General features: G+C 38.8%; 1 protein-coding gene across 9 annotated transcripts in view; it reads left to right on the top strand.

The window, feature by feature from the left end:
• Nucleotides 1–20,474, top strand: part of SGMS1 (sphingomyelin synthase 1) — a 282,944-nt gene that overhangs the window by 251,897 nt on the left and 10,573 nt on the right. For all 9 annotated transcript variants that reach the window (XM_063102278.1, XM_063102273.1, XM_063102276.1 and 6 more), the window contains 2 exons: nucleotides 686–1,539; nucleotides 11,654–11,771. In XM_063102278.1, the coding sequence (XP_062958348.1) occupies nucleotides 899–1,539; nucleotides 11,654–11,771 (759 nt within the window). In that variant the 5' untranslated portion in view covers nucleotides 686–898. The remainder of the gene's footprint in view (nucleotides 1–685; nucleotides 1,540–11,653; nucleotides 11,772–20,474) is intronic.

The raw sequence follows: 20,474 nt of genomic DNA, 5'->3' as shown, positions 1-20,474 counted from the left end.
GCAAGACCTTGGCCACTCACTCCAGTTGTGCTTCAGTCCAAGCAGCTGCAGTTATAACTCTTTTATTTATATATAAAATATGTGGCCTCAGCACATTTGGAAAAAGGGATTCACTGATTTTTTTTTTGGTTGAAGAGTATAAAATTATTGGACTAGATGATCTTGAAGCTCAGCACTTCTGTGATTTTCTTCTATGCTATTTATTAAGTTGCTGTGTATTATATGTACATTTAAAAACATTTCACCAGATAAAATAGCAGATTAAACAAACTTGCCGTATTCTTTCAAATAATCTCAGGACGCATGTAAAGTACAGAGAGAGTCACTGGTCTGTGCTGAGCAGTGTCCAAAGCACTGTTGAGTTATGTCTTAGAAAGTGTGCCGTTGCAGGGCTTGCCGGCTAGCTCAGTTGGTTAGAGTGTGCTGCTGGTAATACGGACGTCCAGGGTTGGATCCCTTTACCGACGGCTGCCAAAAAAAAAAAAAAAAAAGGGGAAAGGAAACATACGATTGGAGATCCTGTGTCCCCTTTGACCTTATCCAATTTAATGCTCTGTCAGGGAAGACTAAACTAGGGAGTCAGTGTTCCCTAAAACTAATACATGTTTGAAAACCATAGAGTTTACCAATAATTGGTTGATTTAGAAGTCCCAGTATCCTGACCTTTTTTCTTTTGCCTCCACAGAAGGAAGAATCCTGTTCGAAAATGAGGTGAATTAATGCTTGGGCACTCAGGAACCCCAGACAGCTACATGAGGTGTTTAAAAACTGCCCTGACCATCTTGCCAAACAAGTCTCTGCTCATGAGGCCCAACAGGATGAACGAGCGAAGGAGGGACAGTGTCCCGCCCTGTAGGAACAGTGACTGCTGACCTGCCAAGAACGAGCTGGGGACTTCATGTTGTCTGCCAGTACAATGAAGGAAGTGGTTTATTGGTCACCCAAGAAGGTGGCAGACTGGCTGCTAGAAAACGCTATGCCAGAATACTGTGAGCCTCTGGAACATTTCACAGGCCAGGACTTGATCAACCTGACCCAAGAGGATTTCAAAAAACCCCCCTTGTGCCGAGTCTCCTCTGACAATGGGCAGCGGCTCCTGGACATGATAGAGACCCTGAAAATGGAGCACCACATGGAAGCACACAAGAATGGCCATGCCAACGGCCACCTCAACATTGGTGTAGACACCCCCACCCCTGACGGCAGCTTTAGCATCAAGATTAAACCCAACGGGATGCCAAATGGGTTTAGGAAAGAGATGATAAAGATCCCCATGCCAGAACCGGAACGCTCCCAGTACCCCATGGAGTGGGGCAAGACTTTTCTGGCCTTCCTTTATGCACTTTCCTGTTTTGTTCTCACCACAGTGATGATCTCGGTCGTCCATGAACGAGTACCTCCTAAGGAGGTCCAGCCTCCGCTACCGGACACATTTTTTGACCATTTTAACCGGGTGCAGTGGGCCTTTTCTATTTGCGAAATTAACGGCATGATCCTTGTAGGACTCTGGTTAATTCAGTGGCTGCTCTTAAAATACAAGTAAGTAAAGTAAAAACTTTAAGATTCAAGGATTGTGGGGCTTGAACTCCAGACCTCTAATTATTATTTGGAAATGAAATTTATCAAGTAGTTGAAATCAAAGCATATTGATTTTTTCTTTATTAACTATATACTCTGTTGAACTAGCTAAAGCTCTAGCAACTTTAAGAAAATGCTGTGTATTTTGCCTGTTTTGTACACGATTCATACAGAAAGATGCATAGGACTGTTAGAGATGATCTATTTTCACTTAATAAAAAAGAAAACCCTCAGACATCTTTAGAGCGTACAGGCTATTGAACAACAGATATGGAGTTACTAACTCATTAAATAAATTGTTGACAGTCGGCCTAAGCACTGTGAATAGCTATGTATAGCTTTTCCCACACAGAAATCTAGAGCCCTAATAATATGGATTTAAAGATGTTTCACGTGTAGAATTCAGTACAGCGATTCCAGAGGGGCTTGGGTTGTTGGAAAAATGATACCCTCAAGGTATGACTTTGGGTAGGTGGAATGCGGATGAACGAAGCTATGGATTTCTACCTTCTAGAATGTGTGGTACTTAAAGCGATAGATGCCTATTCCAATCAGGTTTCTCAGTGTTTTAATGAGAAGCTTCCATTTAGTTTTGGATGGATCCAAAGTTGCTGTCCTGTTCCACTCAACGCCAACCCACTCAGGCAAGCTGTTAATCGGCTTACCTGTAGCAAATTAAAAACCTACATTGCCCTTGTCATTGCTGGATTTTCTCCTTCTTGAAACATCTTTATGGCTTTTATCCATACGGGTTGGAAATTGGTTTTTAAGGAACTGAGTTTTTCTTTGGTGGATGATGTTTTATGACTCACATTGTGGTTAAAGATTAAAGAAATCATCTTATATCAAGAAAACAAAACTTTTACAGGGTGAGAGTTTATGCTGAATTTTCTCTGACAGAAATGACGAGTATTTTCCTCATATGTTTTATAAGGATTGTGTGTTTTTCACCTTATTAATTATATATCTGCAAATAGAAATAAAAGCAGTTACTGGACTCTTTTCCAAGGACGGTTTGGGCGCCCTTGTTTGTTAGATGGGGATCTGCCAACATAAGAAAGCGTATCTGTAGCATTTAGCTCTCTTCTGTGAACGGAATCTAATTAACAAGGATTATTATCTCTGTTCTGATTAGCATCTGCTTCTGTGAGACACTAACTTGTTTCTGGTTTGTGTTTTATTCAATAGACTAGATGCTCCACTAACATTTGTCTTTCATTTTTACACTATTTTAATTTCATCAGTGTTTCTTTTCACATTAAGTTGATTGGATCAAAGTGCTTATCTCTTTCTTCTTCTAATCTCCAGCATAGTTTATGACCACAGATATTGTCAACATTTTTTTCGTTGTTTTTATGTCTTTGATGGTTGTGATTAAATAAAGTTCTTAAAAGCACTTGATAGAGAGCATTTGATATGCAGCAGGTCTCTCCAGGTTCCTATTCAATAGAATTTTTTTTCTAAGTTCCAGAAGAGCTTTTTTTAAGGTCGTTTTACTTTATTATACATTAGCCTTATACTGTAGACCACAAGGCTAGTCTTGTGGAACTTCAGAACATCTCTACGTTTAGTTATTTACCAAGAATTATTAGAGTGTGTGTTCTGGGGCTGCAGCAGCAGTTGCATAGAGGTTATATTCTGGGGAATTCTTATGTGTTCTCACAGTAACATCTCAGTTTTTGAAACTATGTTGTCCAAACTTTATCCAAGTATAAAGCACGTGAGGACAGAATTCTTTCATGTGACAGCAGCTTTTTTGAACACCTGTTATACCATTTAATTGGCTGATAATCTGTCATATTCTTCTAGCAGTAAAGCAAGATGAGAGTTCAGGGATTATCTCTTCTCCTTTTTCTTCTACATATGTGTCTGCATCTATTACGTGCTTACTCAAAATCTGTTTTATTTTCTTTTCATCCATATTGTCAAAAATCATTATCGCCCTATTCAAGAGGTAAATTCAAAACCAGCTGATGTTTGAGAATTCTTGAACAAGAATTTTTTATGTTCATTGTGTCATTTGATTCAATCAACTCTTAAAATAAGTAGTGTTATTCTCCTCTCTCAGTGTAGCTGAATGCTTAACCACCACTATCAAGGTACCAACAGGATGGTGGGAGACAGATGTGGCGACTTGTCGGTGGTTATACTGTAAATCTTACACTGCAAGATCATCCTTGATTTAGATCTCTACAGCTGCCTTCTTACTGGGTGACTTTTGTTAAGTTACTTAACTACTGTAGTAGCATTGTTTCTTCACTTAAAAATGAGAATGATATTAATATTTTCTATGTCAACCCTGTTGTGAGGATTGAATGAGATAATACATATAAAGCACTTGACAGAGTACTTGACCTCCCCCTGTTTCCCAAACCTGTGCCACTCCCCTCTGCATCTTAGTTAATGGCATCTCTGTCCTTCCCATTTCTCAGGCCAAGCATCTTGGTTTTGTTTTTGATACTCTCTCTCACCCCACATCTGGTCTGTCTGTAAGTCTGACCCTTCTCGCCACTTCTGTTGCTGCCATAGACCTAATCACCATCATCTCTTACCTGGGTTATTGACGGAACCTCCTACTGGTCTCTCAGTTTCCTCTCTTGATTCCCTTAAGTCATTTCTCGGCTCTGGAGACAGGCTGTGTCATTGAACAAGTCAGCCTGTGCCACTCTTTTCCCACCTCAGAGTGTTAAAGCCAGCATCCTCATGGTGACCTAAGAGGTCCTGCAGACCCAGCAGTTTCTGTCCAGAACTCATCACCTCATGCTCTCTGCTCCCTGACCCCTTTGATCAGCACACACCTATGCACATATGCCTCTGGAATCTTCTCCCACAGATGTCCTCATAGTTGACCCCTCAAACACAGGGAGGCCTTCTCTGGCCAACTTAGTCCCAAATTGTAATTTCCCTTCCCCCCAGTGACATTCCCACTTAATTTTACCCTTTAGCACTTAACATGCTCTGTGTTTTACTTATTTATTTACTTGTTTATTGTCTGCCTCCTCTAGTGCCAAAAAGCACCACAAGGCAGGCTTTTTGTCTGTTCTGTTCACTGCTATATTCCCAATGCATAGAATAATGCCTAGCACATATATATTCATTTTGTAAGTGAATGAATAATATAATAGCCACTCACATTTATTGTTACACAGTGCTAGTTGCTGTGCCTGGAATTCAATAAATGTTAGCCACTGCTGATGATGGATGTGATTATTATGTTTTTAGAAACCCTCTGTTAAAATGACAGCATGTTACTTTTATGAGTAATTCATTAACCTAAGAGCAAACATTAATTGTTCAGTTCCACTAGCTGAGTCTGAACAAGCCCCTAAGAGTGTAATTCAAGGTGGGTAAATTCTGATGAAGGGACTGAATGAGGAAAGATCTGGACATACATACATATTTGCATTATATATATATGCATTATACATATGTGTATTCTGTGTATATATACTCACATATATTTATATACACATATATGAATATATTATTTTTGTTGATAGCATAAAACACCACGAAGAAATGTAACTTTGTACAGTTTTATGCAACAGTTTCTGGAGGATACTTGATTTTAATTCTTCATAACTGTCTCAAGTAGATCATATTGATGTTTTCTTTCATATAGGGTAACATTTTTTCTTTATGTTACAATCTGTGTTACAATCTATATATAACACAGGAAATATTTTTTTAAAAGGCAGGTAGAACAGGGACAGTTTTAATCTGTTCTTTGCAAATTCTTCAAACCAGTATGGATTATTTCCAGCACATATTCAACTATTACATTATATTGCGTGTTTTTTTTACACAGGGCTTGAAAAAGCAAATCTAGAAAAACAAATCTAAGCCACAACTTTTTATTTTATTTTATTTTTTTATAACTTGAAATTTCATTAGTGAAAAGTCTAGAGACCTGGGTTTTGTTGTGGCTTTCTTACGTCTGACTCTGTGGCCCCAGGCTCGTTTTTAAACTCTTCACACTTTAATGTAAAATGGGATAAATTACACGTCTGTAAAATGGAATAATATATGCTAAACAAGAATGTGGTTAAAATAATGTCAAAGATGTGAAATTTCTCTGAACTGGAATTTTAAAAAAGGAAAATGACATTGTGTGTGTGTACAGACACATTTCTGGGTTGGGTGCATGCACGTGTCTCATTTTCGTAGTTCACAAACTGTGCCAACCTGCCCTGCGTGGATACTCAAGAAATATTAAATGTGTTCTGAATCTCTCAGGAGAGCATTTATTTTGATTTTTCTGTTTGTTCTGTAGCATTTGATCTTGCCCTTTCATTTATTTTACTAACCTTTCCTTGGAATTTTTCTCCTACAGTACTAAACTAAAGCCCTGGATTTTTATGATCAGCTGTCTGGAGCCAATGAGACTCCTGAGGCTGTGATGGTGGAAGGCGACTAAGGGGCAGTGAGGAGACGGGGGAGGGAAGGGAGAGAGACAGCAGAACTCTGGCCACCAATCTTCAGGGATTTACCATCCTAGTTGGGTGAATGCAGCAATCTCAGCAAGTGTTTTTAATTAAAATACGAATGCAGAAAGGATGCAGAGAGAAGGTATTAATCCTGCAGATATATGAAAAGGTTTAAAGGACAAACATTGTGGAAAGAAGCAGGAAAGGACTATCTGAGGGAGGAAGAAGTGAGTACTACTGCTATTGCAGGTGCTGTGGAAAGCCTCACTGGACTGAAAATGACTAAGGCACAACTCTCCTTAAGAGGATCCTCCAGTAGAGGGGGTGAGACATGACCTCTGTTGATAGTGGTGATGCCAGTCTCACTATATTAAAAGTGCCATAAAATAGAAATGAAGTCATGAAGTGTGGGAGGATGAAGTGGCTCTGTTCAGTTGGGGACTTCTGGAAGGCTTGAGGTGGATGGATAGGACTCTAGCAGACAGGTGATGGGAGAGGGCAGGGAATGGGATTTGCAGGCAAAAAGGAGAAATTGGGCTTGTGTTTAGGGAACACCGAGTGGCTCCTTTTGCCCAGCACAGTGGGATTGTGTCTGCAAGACAAGAGTGGAAGAGGTGGTTAGGAATCATGTTGAAGCGAGCTCTGGGTTTGAACTTAAGTGGTTTGAATTTAGGCAGCGGCAAGCACTTTTCACAATCCAGGAAATCCATGGGCTGGTAGCAAGGAACTAAAGGGATTTAAGAGTCTCTTTGGAGTTAGCTTCAACAGAATGTGGGAATGTGGCAAGCGGGGAGCATTGTCAGGAGGGCTGTGAAGAAGTTTAAAAAAGATAGAATAGAGAGGACTAGAGAACCTCTCTAGAGTAGGTGATCTCCCTGAGAGACAACATTTGGACCAAATGCCAGTCCCAGGCAGAATGACAGGCAGTGTTCTAGGAGAAGGCAGAGTCCAGAGTCCAGGCAGAGAGAATGGCTGGCATAGAGATCCTACCTTAGGCAGGAAAGACTTTGCAAGGTGTGTTCAAAGAGCACCAAGAGCATCGGGTTGAAGCTGAAGTCCAGAGAATGTGGGGGAGAGCAGCAGGAGGAAGACTGGAGAGAGGCAGGCCAGAGCTAGGGCCTCGTGGTCTTGGGAAAGGATTGGGATTTTATTCTAAACACATTTGACAACAAATGGAAGAGGGTTAAGATGATTTAACTGTTTAACTGTTTCATAGAAGATGATTCTGGCTGCTTTCTACAGAATGGATTTTAGAGAGATGTCTTTGTTAAGGTTGCTACAACAAAATACTATAGGCTGGGTCATTTATAAAGAACGGACATTTATTTCTCACAGGTCTGGATGCAGGAAGTCCAAGATCAAGGCAAAGGCTGATAGGTGTCTGGTGAGGGTCCCCTTCCTGGTTCATAGATGATGCCTTCTAGAGGCATCCTCACGTTGTGGAAGGGTGAGTTAGCTCTCAGGGGTCTCTTTCAAAGGGCACTAGACACATTCTTAAGGGCTCTGCCCTTATGATGTAATCACTGCTTATTAGGTTTCAACATATGATTGGGAGGGTGCATAAGCATTCAAACCATAGCAGGAGGCAGGAGCAGTATTTAGGGATAAGGTAGAAGGTCATAGTGGAAGTTCAGGTGAGAATGGATAACATTTCAGAATAACTGGTTAGACATACAGTATTGAGGGGGGTGGCAATAACCAAATCTCACTGGGCACAGACTACAAACAATAGTGAAATATGGGCACATTTAATTTTGGATATCTATATGATATTAGAAGAATTTTTTTCAGTACTTCAATAGTTAATATGTTTGTTATTAAATTATTATCCAAATGCTTATTTTGTAGAGTCCTGGTCAATATGAAATATGACATAAAACACTAACAGTGAAAAGTTTCAGTTAAGTAGATTTTGATATGATGTTGGCTCATTTACATGTACTCAAAACTGGGATTTCTCACACAATGTGAAGCAATTTCCTGAGGATTTTTGTCTTGCGTGATATACTTATATTTCAGCTTAAACTCTCTGAACTTCAGTTTCCCCGTCTGTAAAATAAGGATCATAGCCTCACATTGCTGGGTTATCTTAAGAACTGAATGGCACAGAGCTTAGCATATAGGAGAAATTTGGCAAAATAGTTGCTGCTGTTAATACCACTCCTGAGGAAATACCTCAGTAGAAAACCTTTTTTTTTTTTTTTTTTGGTAGTGTGGTAGGCACCTCTAAATAAAATTACTTCATTTTCCAACCTCTTATATTAAGAAGATGTTTAAAGAAATTATAGATGATGACTGCACTGATGCCCATTCTTGGTACTATTTCATAGCCTTTCCATTTTATTTCTGACCCATTTCTCTGATTCCATAAGAAAGTGGTGTCCTTTTCCTCCTTTTGCTGGAGAGGAAACTAGTTTCCAAGGAAATTCATCGAGTCGTCAAAGTCACTAAGCGAGTCTTTGTTTAGGTGAGAACTAGCATCTAAATAGACAGCTCAGTGATGCTGAACTATTGCCCATGGTTCACATACCAGACTCACTGATCAAGGACCTAATCATGTACTGGCCTTGGTGACTGCTCCAGAAATTTGGTGCTCCCTGACCCTGAGTGCTCTCCCTTGTTTGTTGCCTTTCTTGTTTATTGTTCTGAATTGTTGCCTAGTTCTACTGCTGTGTATCGGGGCCTGTTTCTTTCTAAAAGCCAGTAGCTTCCAAAAACAGCTAGGAGACCAGGTCAGAGCACTGCAAGAGTTTTATGTATGTCTTCCTGCTCTGGATTAGTTGAAAGAGACAACTTGTGAGAAACAAAAGAACTTTCCAGTATTTTAATTTTACTTTCCAGTATATTACTTTCAGCATTTTTCCTTTAGGATTCTAGAACATTGTGCCAAATGCCAAAAACATTGTAGTGCTTAAAATTAGGTTTAAGCCTAATTTTAGTAGTATTTAATCAAGTTCTGAGCACTTTTTCGTTTTTAAATAAGGGATTTTAAAAAGTTTAAGTCACTTGTACTGGATGTAATTTGCTATTCTAGCAAGTCTTCATAATTATCAATAAAATATTAACACTTTTATTCATATTTCCGTATAATCAAATTTAACAGGTACATCTTTATCTCAGAAAAAGTAATAATGAGTCTAGTGCCCAGACACTTAGAAGAATAGATAACCGTGATCAAATACAAGTCTCTGAGATGATTGTCATTGCAAATTGTGGGCAAATGGGAAACAGATTCCCTTCAAACATGAAAGGAGAGGCGTGTCCCATATGAGAAAACCATTGTGATTTTAAGAATTAGATCATGTATGTTGTTGACATTTGCTTCATCTCTTGTAATATCACACTAACGTTTCTTCTACAGTTTTTTAAACACCTTGAACTTTTAAACTTTTAAGTAAATGAGAATTCTAAATGTGTGAAAATTTTCAGGTAATGAAATCAATGCCCAGAAGTGCAGTTCTTTAAAAAGCAGAGTATGAAAGTGTTTCGAAGTTTGTGGTAGGAGATCCTTGTTTAACATTGTACACGGAATACATTCTCAGCTTAATTTCAAAAAGATTAAATAACTGCCAAAGATTGGAAAATTCTTACAACCAACCACTTTCAACTTGTCACTTGATTTGTTAACATTGACAAATTCACATGGATAACTTCATGGACTTTTTCACTTCGAAACAAATAATAAATGTGACTGTGAACCTCCTATGTTTTACTTAAGAAAGTTTTTAAAGGATTTGTCTTTTTTGTCATCATTTCTTTATACACCATAGTCTCAGATAATTCTAAAATCATTTTATTAGTACTCACAGGTGACTCGAGTTTGAGATATGGAAGTAGTTACTGGGGTGGGAGAGGGGCATGTGTGTCTTTTGTGTATCATGAGATAATCAGGCAAAGTGACTTGAAGACAGTAATCTTTACCAAAGCAGTAGCTTTATTTTTCTTCCTTTAAAGAGTTTAATAGATCTAGATTTGACAGTTTTCTGTCTTAGTTATTTCCTTAGGTTTAATTCAAGTGAAATTGCAAGTAATTTCTGTTTGTTTGAGCAGGATGGCTAGGGAAGGCATTTTCTTTTTAAGAAAAATGACCATTGCATCTTACAATGTAAAATTCACTTTGGTATTTCTGTTTTGGTATTCTTGGCAAAGACATATATAGGCTAGTGTTTTTCTGTGGTATTGTCCCTCTTTATATTGTTTATTATATTGTACTTTCATTATCCTTGAAGTTAGAGGCACATACTTTTCCAAGACAGGTTTATGCTGAATAAGTTTTTGTCTTTGGAGGTGGCATACCATCTTCACTAAGAGAACATAAGCAAAAATGGCTTTTATGGTGAGCAATTCTGACCCAGTTTCTGAAATCTAGGTACGGAGACAAAACACCAGATTCTACTCTTTAAACCTAAGTAATTTACATGAATTGTGCAGATGTAAATGAAATGCTAGTATAGTTACATGGGTTGTTTTATAATTTAATTTTTAATCACCCACATGATATATCACTTTTTTTCTCTGTTAAAACAAAAAATACAAAAGAGACAAATTCTTCTCTGGCCACGACACCTCAGTAGTCATGCCCATGTTGCATAAAAATAGAGCTACACTGTACAGTTAGAGTGGTTGGATGTTCAGTATTCTAAGAGGAAAGCCTGACCACTGTTTCTAAATTTTCCTTGTTTATTAACTTAGGTTGCCCCAGGCCAAGGAAAACTTGAACTCCCCAGGGTTGACGAAGAGACCCGCAGGACTGTGATTCTGGCTTGTGGTAGAACAGGAGAGGGATAGAGGGAAGGAACATTTTTGTCCCGGGACACACTTAGGTTTACTTTAATTATGCAGCATTTGAAATTAGGAGAAGTTTTCAAATTCAATACACATGTTCACGTGTATATATCAAATAGTTTCATTAAAACCAACAGTGAAAACTATTTCTAATTCTTGTTTTTATTTTTATTTATCCACATAACCTATACACTTAATAGCTACCATTTATTCCTACTATATGGTAGGGATTTTCCATACATTATTTTTAATGTTATTGTCCCTGTTTTACTGACTAGGAAATTGAGACTCAGAGGTAAATAGTCTGTCCCAAGGTCACATAATAAGCAGGGAGTGGGCTGGGGGTTGTATGCTATCTTTCAGGTAGGTTCTTTTCTTGGCATCTTATTGCCTGAGAGAATCAGTTTCTGGGATATATGAGTAAAATTGCTTAATATCTGTCTCATTAAATGGTATAAAAGTTTTAAATTCTCATTCTAATGTCATGCTAATTTTCTGAACAGAAAAGACACTGTCTACATGTTTCACCATAGGTACTGAGTGACCTCTGACCTATCAGAGTGGGCTCCACTTGTATGTCAGTTGAATGTCAACTCAGGTTTAAGGCCTCATGAAGCCTAATAAATATCAATATAGAGCAGTTTAAACTGTTTTGGCCAGTTAATATTGTTTTAAAAAGAACAACATAACATTCTCAAGATCCTTGTCTTAATCCACTACGAGCAATAGTTATAAAATTCTGGTTTCAAGTGCTCAGGTAGTTTTTTAGGTTTGTTAGTTTTGCTGGAATATTGAAAACTTAAAGTAAATGTATCCGCAGAATTTCTTGACTGAGAATCTGCCCTGTTTTTCCCTTTTTCTAGGTCTATTATTAGCAGAAGATTTTTCTGCATAGTCGGCACGCTGTACCTGTATCGGTGTATTACAATGTATGTAACTACACTCCCAGTACCCGGTATGCATTTCAACTGTTCTCCGAAGGTAAACTGTTCCTCACTGTAATTTCCCTTTTTGTTTGTTTCTTGTCTTGTTCTGGGATTCTTCGACTAAGGCCAAAGTTGAAAATTTTTTCAGAATACAGTCAAGTCTCCACCCTCATCTGGGAACGTTACTTAAGCCATATGGCTAGCTGGCCCATCCTTCTCAGAATTTCCCAGCCCCGTCAGTGTCTCCCAGCTGGGGAATTATATGGTCTAGTTAGTGCATTGGAAGCAGTTAAGCTTTGTGTGTGGGTGTAGCTCATTGGTTTCCTGCCGAACTTTTAAAATATCATTCACTCCCTTGACACAGATCCAGAAGCTTTTATATGCTTTCTCCCTCTCTTAGATGGAAAACTCAATTTCATATTGTTTTTCCTTTTTTCTTCTTTCTATTAATCCCTACAGCAGACCAAGCAAGAGAAAGTGTTCCTATCCCCTTACAGTCCTCTACCAACCCTAATACGATGGTGCATATTGCCTTATGGATCTTTTCTAGTAGCATAGAAATCTTTTTAAAAATAAACTTTACTTTCTTATTGTCTCTACCTTTCCATCGGATTCACATAACATGCTTTATCCCCTAACCCTTACCTTGGAAGAATTTTTAAGTAGGGAGGTCACTGGAACTTTATGAAGTAATTAGCAGAAGATTTAATTTTTAAAATGTTTGTGTACATTAAAGCTCTTTAATGCGATACAAAATAGAAGAGGCTAGTGTTTCTCCTTGGTTTGGTGAGAGAGAATACTCTGAAGTGTGGAAGGTCATTTCTTTGTGTTGCCACCTGTGCTGGTGAAACGGCCAAATGCTCTGTCTCATCCTTTTGTGCTTTTGTCCTTCCAGAAGAAACATTCTCTTTGACAGAACCTTTGGAAAGGCAGTTGGAAATTCACTCTGGATTTTTAAAGTGGTGTCTTTATCTTATGAAACTTTGGGGCCCTTTAGTTTGCTTGTGGGCTGTGGTCCCCCTTCCTTTCGAGACTTAAGTACATGCCTGTAGAGGTAGCTAGTTTCTTACTTGACGTTTTCCATTTTTTGCTGCACGCTGAACGCTGGAGAAGCTGTCATAAAAAATGAATGCTCCCAGCATTCCCCTCCTCTCTGTCAGCAGTCCTGCCTCCCTGCTCTCTCCATCTTGCTGTTTCTTCAGCCCTTCCAAAGAAACCAGGCTCACATCTTGTTTATCCTCTGTAAAAGCTCTCAAGCACTCGCCTGCAGCTCCTGGGATATAGGAAATATCTTGTTATCACTGAGAATCCAATAGTGTGGACTGTTGCTGGGAGGCTGCTTGGAAGTAGCACATTCTCAGTAGGAAACTGACAGTTTAGGACATTCACCTAAGTGTAGTTCAAAGCCTGTGCATTGGGAAATTTTGCTACCAAGTGGTAGGTAGATGTGGGTTCTGGCACAGCACACATTGAAGATGGACCCAATGTTGAGGGGCATGCTGTGCAGCCTCTCTCCCTGCACTTGGTTTAGTCTGGTTTCTTCTTGAGGACCTCAGCAGCTCCACCCATCTGCCCAGCAAGCCCAGGCTTGCTGAGCCATTGGGACTTAGAGTCAGCTTGAGTCATCAGCATATCTGACCAAGATCCTGGGGCTAAGAATAGCTTGTGGGCTTTCTTGGTAAAGGCAGAGGAAACAGCCAGAACTGTGCACAAAAACTAAACTCAATGTGCCACTTATTGATTGTGTTGCCAGAAATCCCATTAGGGTCATCTTTCTATGACAGTCTTCTGGAAACTAGAATCTTAAAGTAAACAGTAGGGGGTAAAATATTTGCACACCTTAGCAAACATTTTTAGTTAAAACTCATTAAATCAAATTACTTTTTTTGTAGAGTAGGAAGGACTCTTCAAAGAACAGATTCAAGACTACAATTGTATTCTGAAAATTTTATTCTGAAAATTTTTGAGTGTATGCCAAGGTAGAGAAACCAGTATAAAGATATATTCCCATATACTCAACTCCTAGATTTAGTAATTATAAGGATTTGCTGCATTTGTTTGATCTATCTCTTTTTCTTTTTGGAGTATTTTAAAACAAATCCCAGACAGTATCATTTTATCACTGCATACTTTACTATGCATTTAAACACGGTGGGTATTTTATTACATAACCGTATGCTGTTGGTATTCAACAAAATTAACAGTAATTCTCTGATATCAGCAATTATTGGTTCATGAAATATCCTTACTTTCTTAAAATACTTTTTTAATAGTTAGTTTGTATAAATTAGCATTCAAAGTCTACATTACATTTGTTTTTTCTGTCGCTTAAGTCTATTCTAGAGCAGTCTTTCTCCCCCCCTGCCCCCCCCCCCCCGCTAGTAACTTATAGACATCAGATCAGTTGTCCTATAGAATATCCCACATTCTGGATTTATCTGTTTCTTTGTGGTGTTGATTAACTTGTTGTTTCTCTCTCCTCTGTATTTCCTCTGAATAGAAAGTTGGCTCTGGACACTTAGATTCAGTTTTAACTTTTTCAGGAACACTCACAAGTAGAACAGAAAGATTTCTGAGGCCTGGCAGAAGACTTGGAAACGGCCTTGAAGGTTTGGTGCTGCCCCTTAGATGGCAGATCAAGCTTAAGAAATTCAGTGGTCAGTAAAGAGCTAGAATGCTGCACTGGGGACCAGTGGCAGAAGGGAGAGGAGGACGACACTAGAGAGAGACCTCAGAGCCAGGGCTAAGGGAATTAGAATTGAAAGGAACCTTATTAAAAGTCTCGCAGTCCAGTGTTCTGTTTGGGGTGTGAACATCATCACCACCAAATCTTCATCAGCCTCTGTCTGAACCATTGCACAGAGAGGGAACTTATTATTCCTGTAAAAATACAAACTTACCTAATAGTTGGAAAGAACACTGTGGTCAGGGTTAAGATGGTCTTGCACAACTACTTACTAGCTGTGCGGCAGAGGCACTGGGCAGGACATTTAAGTTCTCAGTGCCTCAGTTCCTTTATTGGCAAAACAGAGTTCATGACGCTTTTTGTATCTGTCTTAAGGAGTGTAAGGGTGAAAGGAGGCAATATATATGGGCTGTGACAGTGGTAAGTGCTGTACAGAAATAAGAAGAGGACTTGGTGTTGTCATCGTGCTTCAGCCCTAGACTCTCCAGTGTGGATTGACAAGCATGTGTCAAGTACCTACCGTGTGTTGGGTGCTAGAGTACAGGGGTGAGCAAGGTAGATGTAGTCCCTGCCTTTGTGGAAGGCACCTTAACATCACCTAGTCCAGACTTGTGCCTTATGTCATAAATGTGTAAAGTGCTGTGACGGGGGCCTCCAGCTAATTCCCTGGGCCAAAAGATGAAAAGAAAGAGATTTTGAGCAATATTTAAGAGGCCAAATGGATGCAATTTCATAATAGGTTTGATGTAGGGAATGAGGATAGAAGGGAAGGATTTCAAAGACTGGATTTTACCACTGGGATAATTACAAGGTAGGGAGGAAAAGGTAGTTTAATGACTTTGGATTAAACACGGAGAGTTAAAGGTACTTGTGAGATAGCTAAGTGGTGGTGTTCAGGTCTACAGCTGAGGGAAAATTCAGGGCTAGAAAATAAATATTCGTTATTTATCATGTTCTGGATGGTGGTTAAAGCTGTGGGTATGGATGAAGAGGCCCAGAGACAGGATGTAGAAAGAACAATGCTTCCAGAATTGGTTATTCCATCATTTGAAATGCCATTCAAGACCCATGAGTTGGTGGATGCTCTTCCATTTACTCAGTGATCACTAAACCATAGGGAAGGCAGTTGAGCGTTAGAATATGACTTTCTGTTTAATGCAGTCATATGAACTTAAACTTGGTTCCACCATCACATTAAACCCCATAATTAGTGTACTTAATGCTTATGCTCAAAATGCATGGCTTCTAAGAAAAATGTTCCAATAAGTATGCAGTAGAAATTATGAAAATTGGTCTTGTTCACTCATTTGATGGTAGAGTACACTTCACAAAATGTAACAGCTTGGAGAAATCGTCATGTGAGATGATTAGGTTAGAAAGAAAGCTAGGTCTCCCATCAAATGTTGCTCCAACAATGATAAGCTGTTGGGAAATGTGGAAAGGGAAATAGGCATGCTCAGTTCCTAGATTACGAACTTCTGGGAAGTGCTTGTCCTACATCACAGGGGTGTATGTGTGTGGGGCTTATACTGCAGGCTGCCAAGTTTCGATACCTTGATTAGCCCATGTTAATCTCATCAGATCTTTTCTCCCAGGAGTGTGTGTTCTATACAGAAAAAAACCCCTCTTTTCATTTTGTTACAACTGTTTTTGATTCAGTTTTTTTAAAAAAGGCATTTGAGAATTCTTTGGCATTTTAAGTTTTCTGTAGGAAAGTGTTTTTTCTGTTTTAGCAAACTCCTGGGGGAAAAAAAAAATACTCTTCCTATCCTAGTTCTCGGGTACATACAGACAACCTAATGCTAAAGGAAGAGAAGAAATCATTTACACTGTCTTCAACACTTATTTTAATATCAGGTGAGTTCATCTAATAGTAACTAAGCATTAAAGTAAGATGCGTGTTTGGTTCTATTTTATGGTCTCCTTAGTGACTTTAAATTTGAAACCCTTTGGAAAAAGAGAGACTACATTACAGCAAGAGCACTTAGCTGGTGAATGCATTAATCTGACGTTGAATTTTCAGTGAATTGATTCTCTTGAACTTGAAGGACATGTTTTTCTATTTTTGTTCCCAACACACATGAACACAGCCCACCTTTGGACAAGGGTTATGTTTGGGTGGCGTCTGAGGTTGATTGCTCGGTGGAACGATAAAATGCAAATGCAACAGCAGAGAGGCCTTCATATTCTTCTCTGCCACTGTCAGCTTTACTGCAGTGCACAGATTAGAAAGATCAAAGCACCTCCTTTAACTCGCTGCTGGGCTGTGATGTTAGTAATCAGCCTAACAGGCCCCTTTTCTGGCACAGGTTCAGTCTTACAAGTCAAAAGACTCACCGCTCTTTAAGATTTTATAAACTTTAGTTGTTTTTTTTGTTTTTGTTTTGTTTTAACATTAAGCAAAAAGAAAACTGGAGAAGCTTTATTAATTTCAAATTACATAGCCTTCAGAACAAGGAAAATTATCAGGAATAAAGAGAGAAATTGCCTAATCATAAAGGGGTCAATTCTGCAAGGAGACATACCAATCCTAAACATGTATGCCCCTAACAACAGAGAATCAAAATAAACAAAGCAAAAACTAATAGAATTGCAAGAAAAAATAGACAAATCCACTACTATAATTAGGGACTTCAGTACTCCTTTTTAATAATTGATAGATTCAGCAGATAGAAAACCAGTAAGGATAGAAAAACTACTAAAGAAACAACTATAATCTTTAGTTGTTTCTTACTTTCTCAAGTAGCAGCTAGAGTACTCCAAGTGTCCTCCACACTAACACATTTTGATATCCCAATTAGCTCCTGCTAACCTTATCAGCATTTCGGTATATGGCTGTGTTCCATTACCAAAATAACCTCATGTCATCCTCTTGAAATGTGTGGAATTTAAATGGTCAGTGTTTGATTTTTACCTGGTTTTTCTGCTTGCCTCCCAGTTTCTTATTGTCAGTATAATTTTCGTTTTGGTTTATTGTCATTTTTTTTTTTTCCTGTTTCTTTCATATAATTTCCAGTAGCCTTTCCCATCCCATATCTCTTCTTCACTTTCTCTTTTTCTCTCTTTTCTCTCTCTGCTGTTATTCTCTTCCATTCTCAGGAATAAAAGAGACAGCAATGCACTAAATCATTTCTTTCTCTCTCTTTAAAAAAAAGGATTATTTTTCCATTTTAAAGAAACTGCACATTATAGGTACATTGAAAGAATATAAAAAGAAGAAAAATTTAAAAATTTCTGGTCCTGTCTACTATGGATATTTCAGTATTTAGTCCTTTATGCATATTTTTCTTAATGTAATTCTTATCATGATGTCTACACATTTATTATTCCTGTCTCTTTATTTTTAAAATTTGATATGCACATTTTTACATAATTTTATAAACCCTAAATGGTTTTCTTACTGAAGAGAAGATGACAGGCAAATTGTGGATGAGATTTCATTTGATATAGAAGCAAGTTGCTTATTTCCTGAACAAACTTTCTAGAGAACCTACCCTGTGTGGACATAGTGATAAATTTTGAGGATACACACATGTATAAGACAAGCGCCCTTCCTCTCACAAGTGGGCATGCAGAAGCCTTGACAGACATGTAACCCAACAGTCCTCTCTGTAAAAGACATGCAGAGCTCATTTGCCACTGCAGCTCAGAAGAGGGTGTCGACTCTGCTGGGAATGTTGGCTACACTCTGGAGGGGCCATCTGAGCCAAGTCTTAAAAGGATGAGTAGGTGTTTGCAAGTGGCAACAGAGAGGAAAAGACGGCGAGGTGGAGAAAACAAAGAGTATTTGCCAGGCAAAGTTAGATGTGCTTGAGCATGTGGTCCTATGGGCCAAGTAGCCAGAGATTAAGCCTGACTGACAGGTTATGGGCAGATTTTAATGGACCTTGATGCCCTTCTAAGGAGTTTGGACTTTGTCTGTGGGCCATAGGAAGCCAGGAAAGGTTTTAGCAGAGGGCATTGTGTGACCACATCTTTTCATCTTTCAGAAACATCTTTCTCCAGTGATAAAGATAGTAGGGCATTTGGGAAGGAAGGAGGAGGTGGACTTACAGCAAGGCCAGATTATGTGCCCCTGTTTTGTAAGCATTGAGTTCTCACGTAAGAATCCCCCCTAAAATTGACCTGACTTAGTGATGATAATGATGCCTTAAATATGTATAACACTTTATCTTTTAGCAATCACTTTTACAAACGTATCTCACTTTGGTGGGTGAGGCTTGAGGATGACTAAGTGTTGTTCCTGCCATTTTACAGATGAGAAGACTGAGGCTAGAATGGGTAAAATGGTTTGTCTAGAACCACTTACATGGTTAACCCAAAACTGGGGTTTGGGATTGGATTTATGTTCATTGTTATTCCCATAAGAGTGAACTTGGAGACCAGTGTAACACAAATATAAAGCAAGGAAAATTAACATGAACTTGAGAATATCATGTTTAAGGAGGCAGAAAATGTGCAATTTGTTGGTGAATCAGTTCCATAAGGAAAGGAAGTTTGGTCTAAATGGAAAATACACTTATAAAAACGAGATCTTTAGTGAGTGATGAATAAGTATTGCTTTAGCTATTCAACTATGTATTTAGATGACATCTGTAAAATAGATTAAATTAGGCCAACAACAAAAAGTGAACCTGGAGACATTGTCCAGAGTTGGACATTGTCCTTATTGTTTGTTTGGAAAGGTATTTGTAATAATAGCAGGCCCTTTTCAGGGATCTAAAGGCAAGATTGTTTGCCTCAGAGGTAAGACATTTTGGTTCTGATCCCAACTGAGTCACTGCGTGATCCTCATGTGCCAGTCAACAGCCTCTGTTTACTTTCTTATCTGTAAAATGAACGTAGGCAGGCTTGTGATGACCTAATGAGATAATTGATGGGAAAACACTGTTAAAAGTTTGGAATCTCTGTATAAACAAGAGCTATTGTTTTATTTTGTAAAAACACCCTACCACTCCTTTTTTTTTTTTTTTTTTTACTGCCTAACTAGGTAACAATAAAATAAGGCAGGAGATATTCTAAGGGGTAATTGTTGAGCCTGCCCCTGCTGCTGTGAATAATTGACACTTTCATACACATTACTTTCCCAGTGGGAGCTTCAAGGTCAGGCTAAAGGACATTTTCCTAACTTACATTAATGCTTAAGTACCCATCATTGGTGAGGAGGGATACATGCCAGTTGGGATTTGGGAAGCGGCATTGTTTTGCTGTTGGGGCCTTAGTCATCTGGGAGTTGATGTTGAGGGAGATGGCCTTGCGTAGCGTGTCTGTCAGTTGCAGGCTGCATGAGACATGGGTCGAGGCGGATTCCACACATCCTCGTCCTCCTCCTGCGGCCTGATTCCTTTAGCTGCTCTGATTTGTGTTCTCAGTGTTCAAGAGCAGCTTTATTTGGCATTTCATGGGTGATAATGAATTTTCTGTCTTGGAGGAAGACGGTTCTTCAGAAACAAGACAGAATATGGTTGACTCTTGACTAACACAGGTTTGAACTGTGTTCATCTACTTATACTCGGATTTTTTTCAGCAAATACTGTACAGTACTGTATTTGAGAAAATTTGTACTTATACAGAGAAAATGTATTTTCCTTATTTTTTTAATAACATTTTTTTTCTAGCTTTATGGTATGTGATGCGTATAATGTGCAAATTATGAGTTAATCAACTGATCATAATTATCGGTAAGATTTCCAGTCAACAATTGGCTATTAGTAATTAAGTTTTGGGGGAGTCAAAGTTATATGTGGATTTTCAACTGCGCAGAGGGGTGGCGGAGGGTGGCAAGCATCCTTAACCCCCATGTTGTTGAAGGGCTAGGTATAATTTGCCCTGGCAGGTAGATTCCCTGAATGAATACTTTGAGGGATGTCTGGCTGGTCATGGTAGTTGGAATGTGGTATTGATAGTGTTTTGTTACTTCTGTAAGTTACCTAGACTACTGAAGGAAAGGTTACTTTATATGTATCCAGTTCCTGGTCTATCCAAGCTTGTGCAGGACTGGCGGTGCACAAGGTAGCAGATAGTATACGTAGGGAGTCACAGGATTTGGATTCCAGTCCCAGCTCCAACACT

The sequence above is a fragment of the Cynocephalus volans genome, chromosome 7, assembly GCF_027409185.1.
Source record: "Cynocephalus volans isolate mCynVol1 chromosome 7, mCynVol1.pri, whole genome shotgun sequence".
Classification (NCBI taxonomy): domain Eukaryota; kingdom Metazoa; phylum Chordata; class Mammalia; order Dermoptera; family Cynocephalidae; genus Cynocephalus; species Cynocephalus volans.
This window is presented reverse-complemented; position numbering and strand designations above follow the sequence as displayed.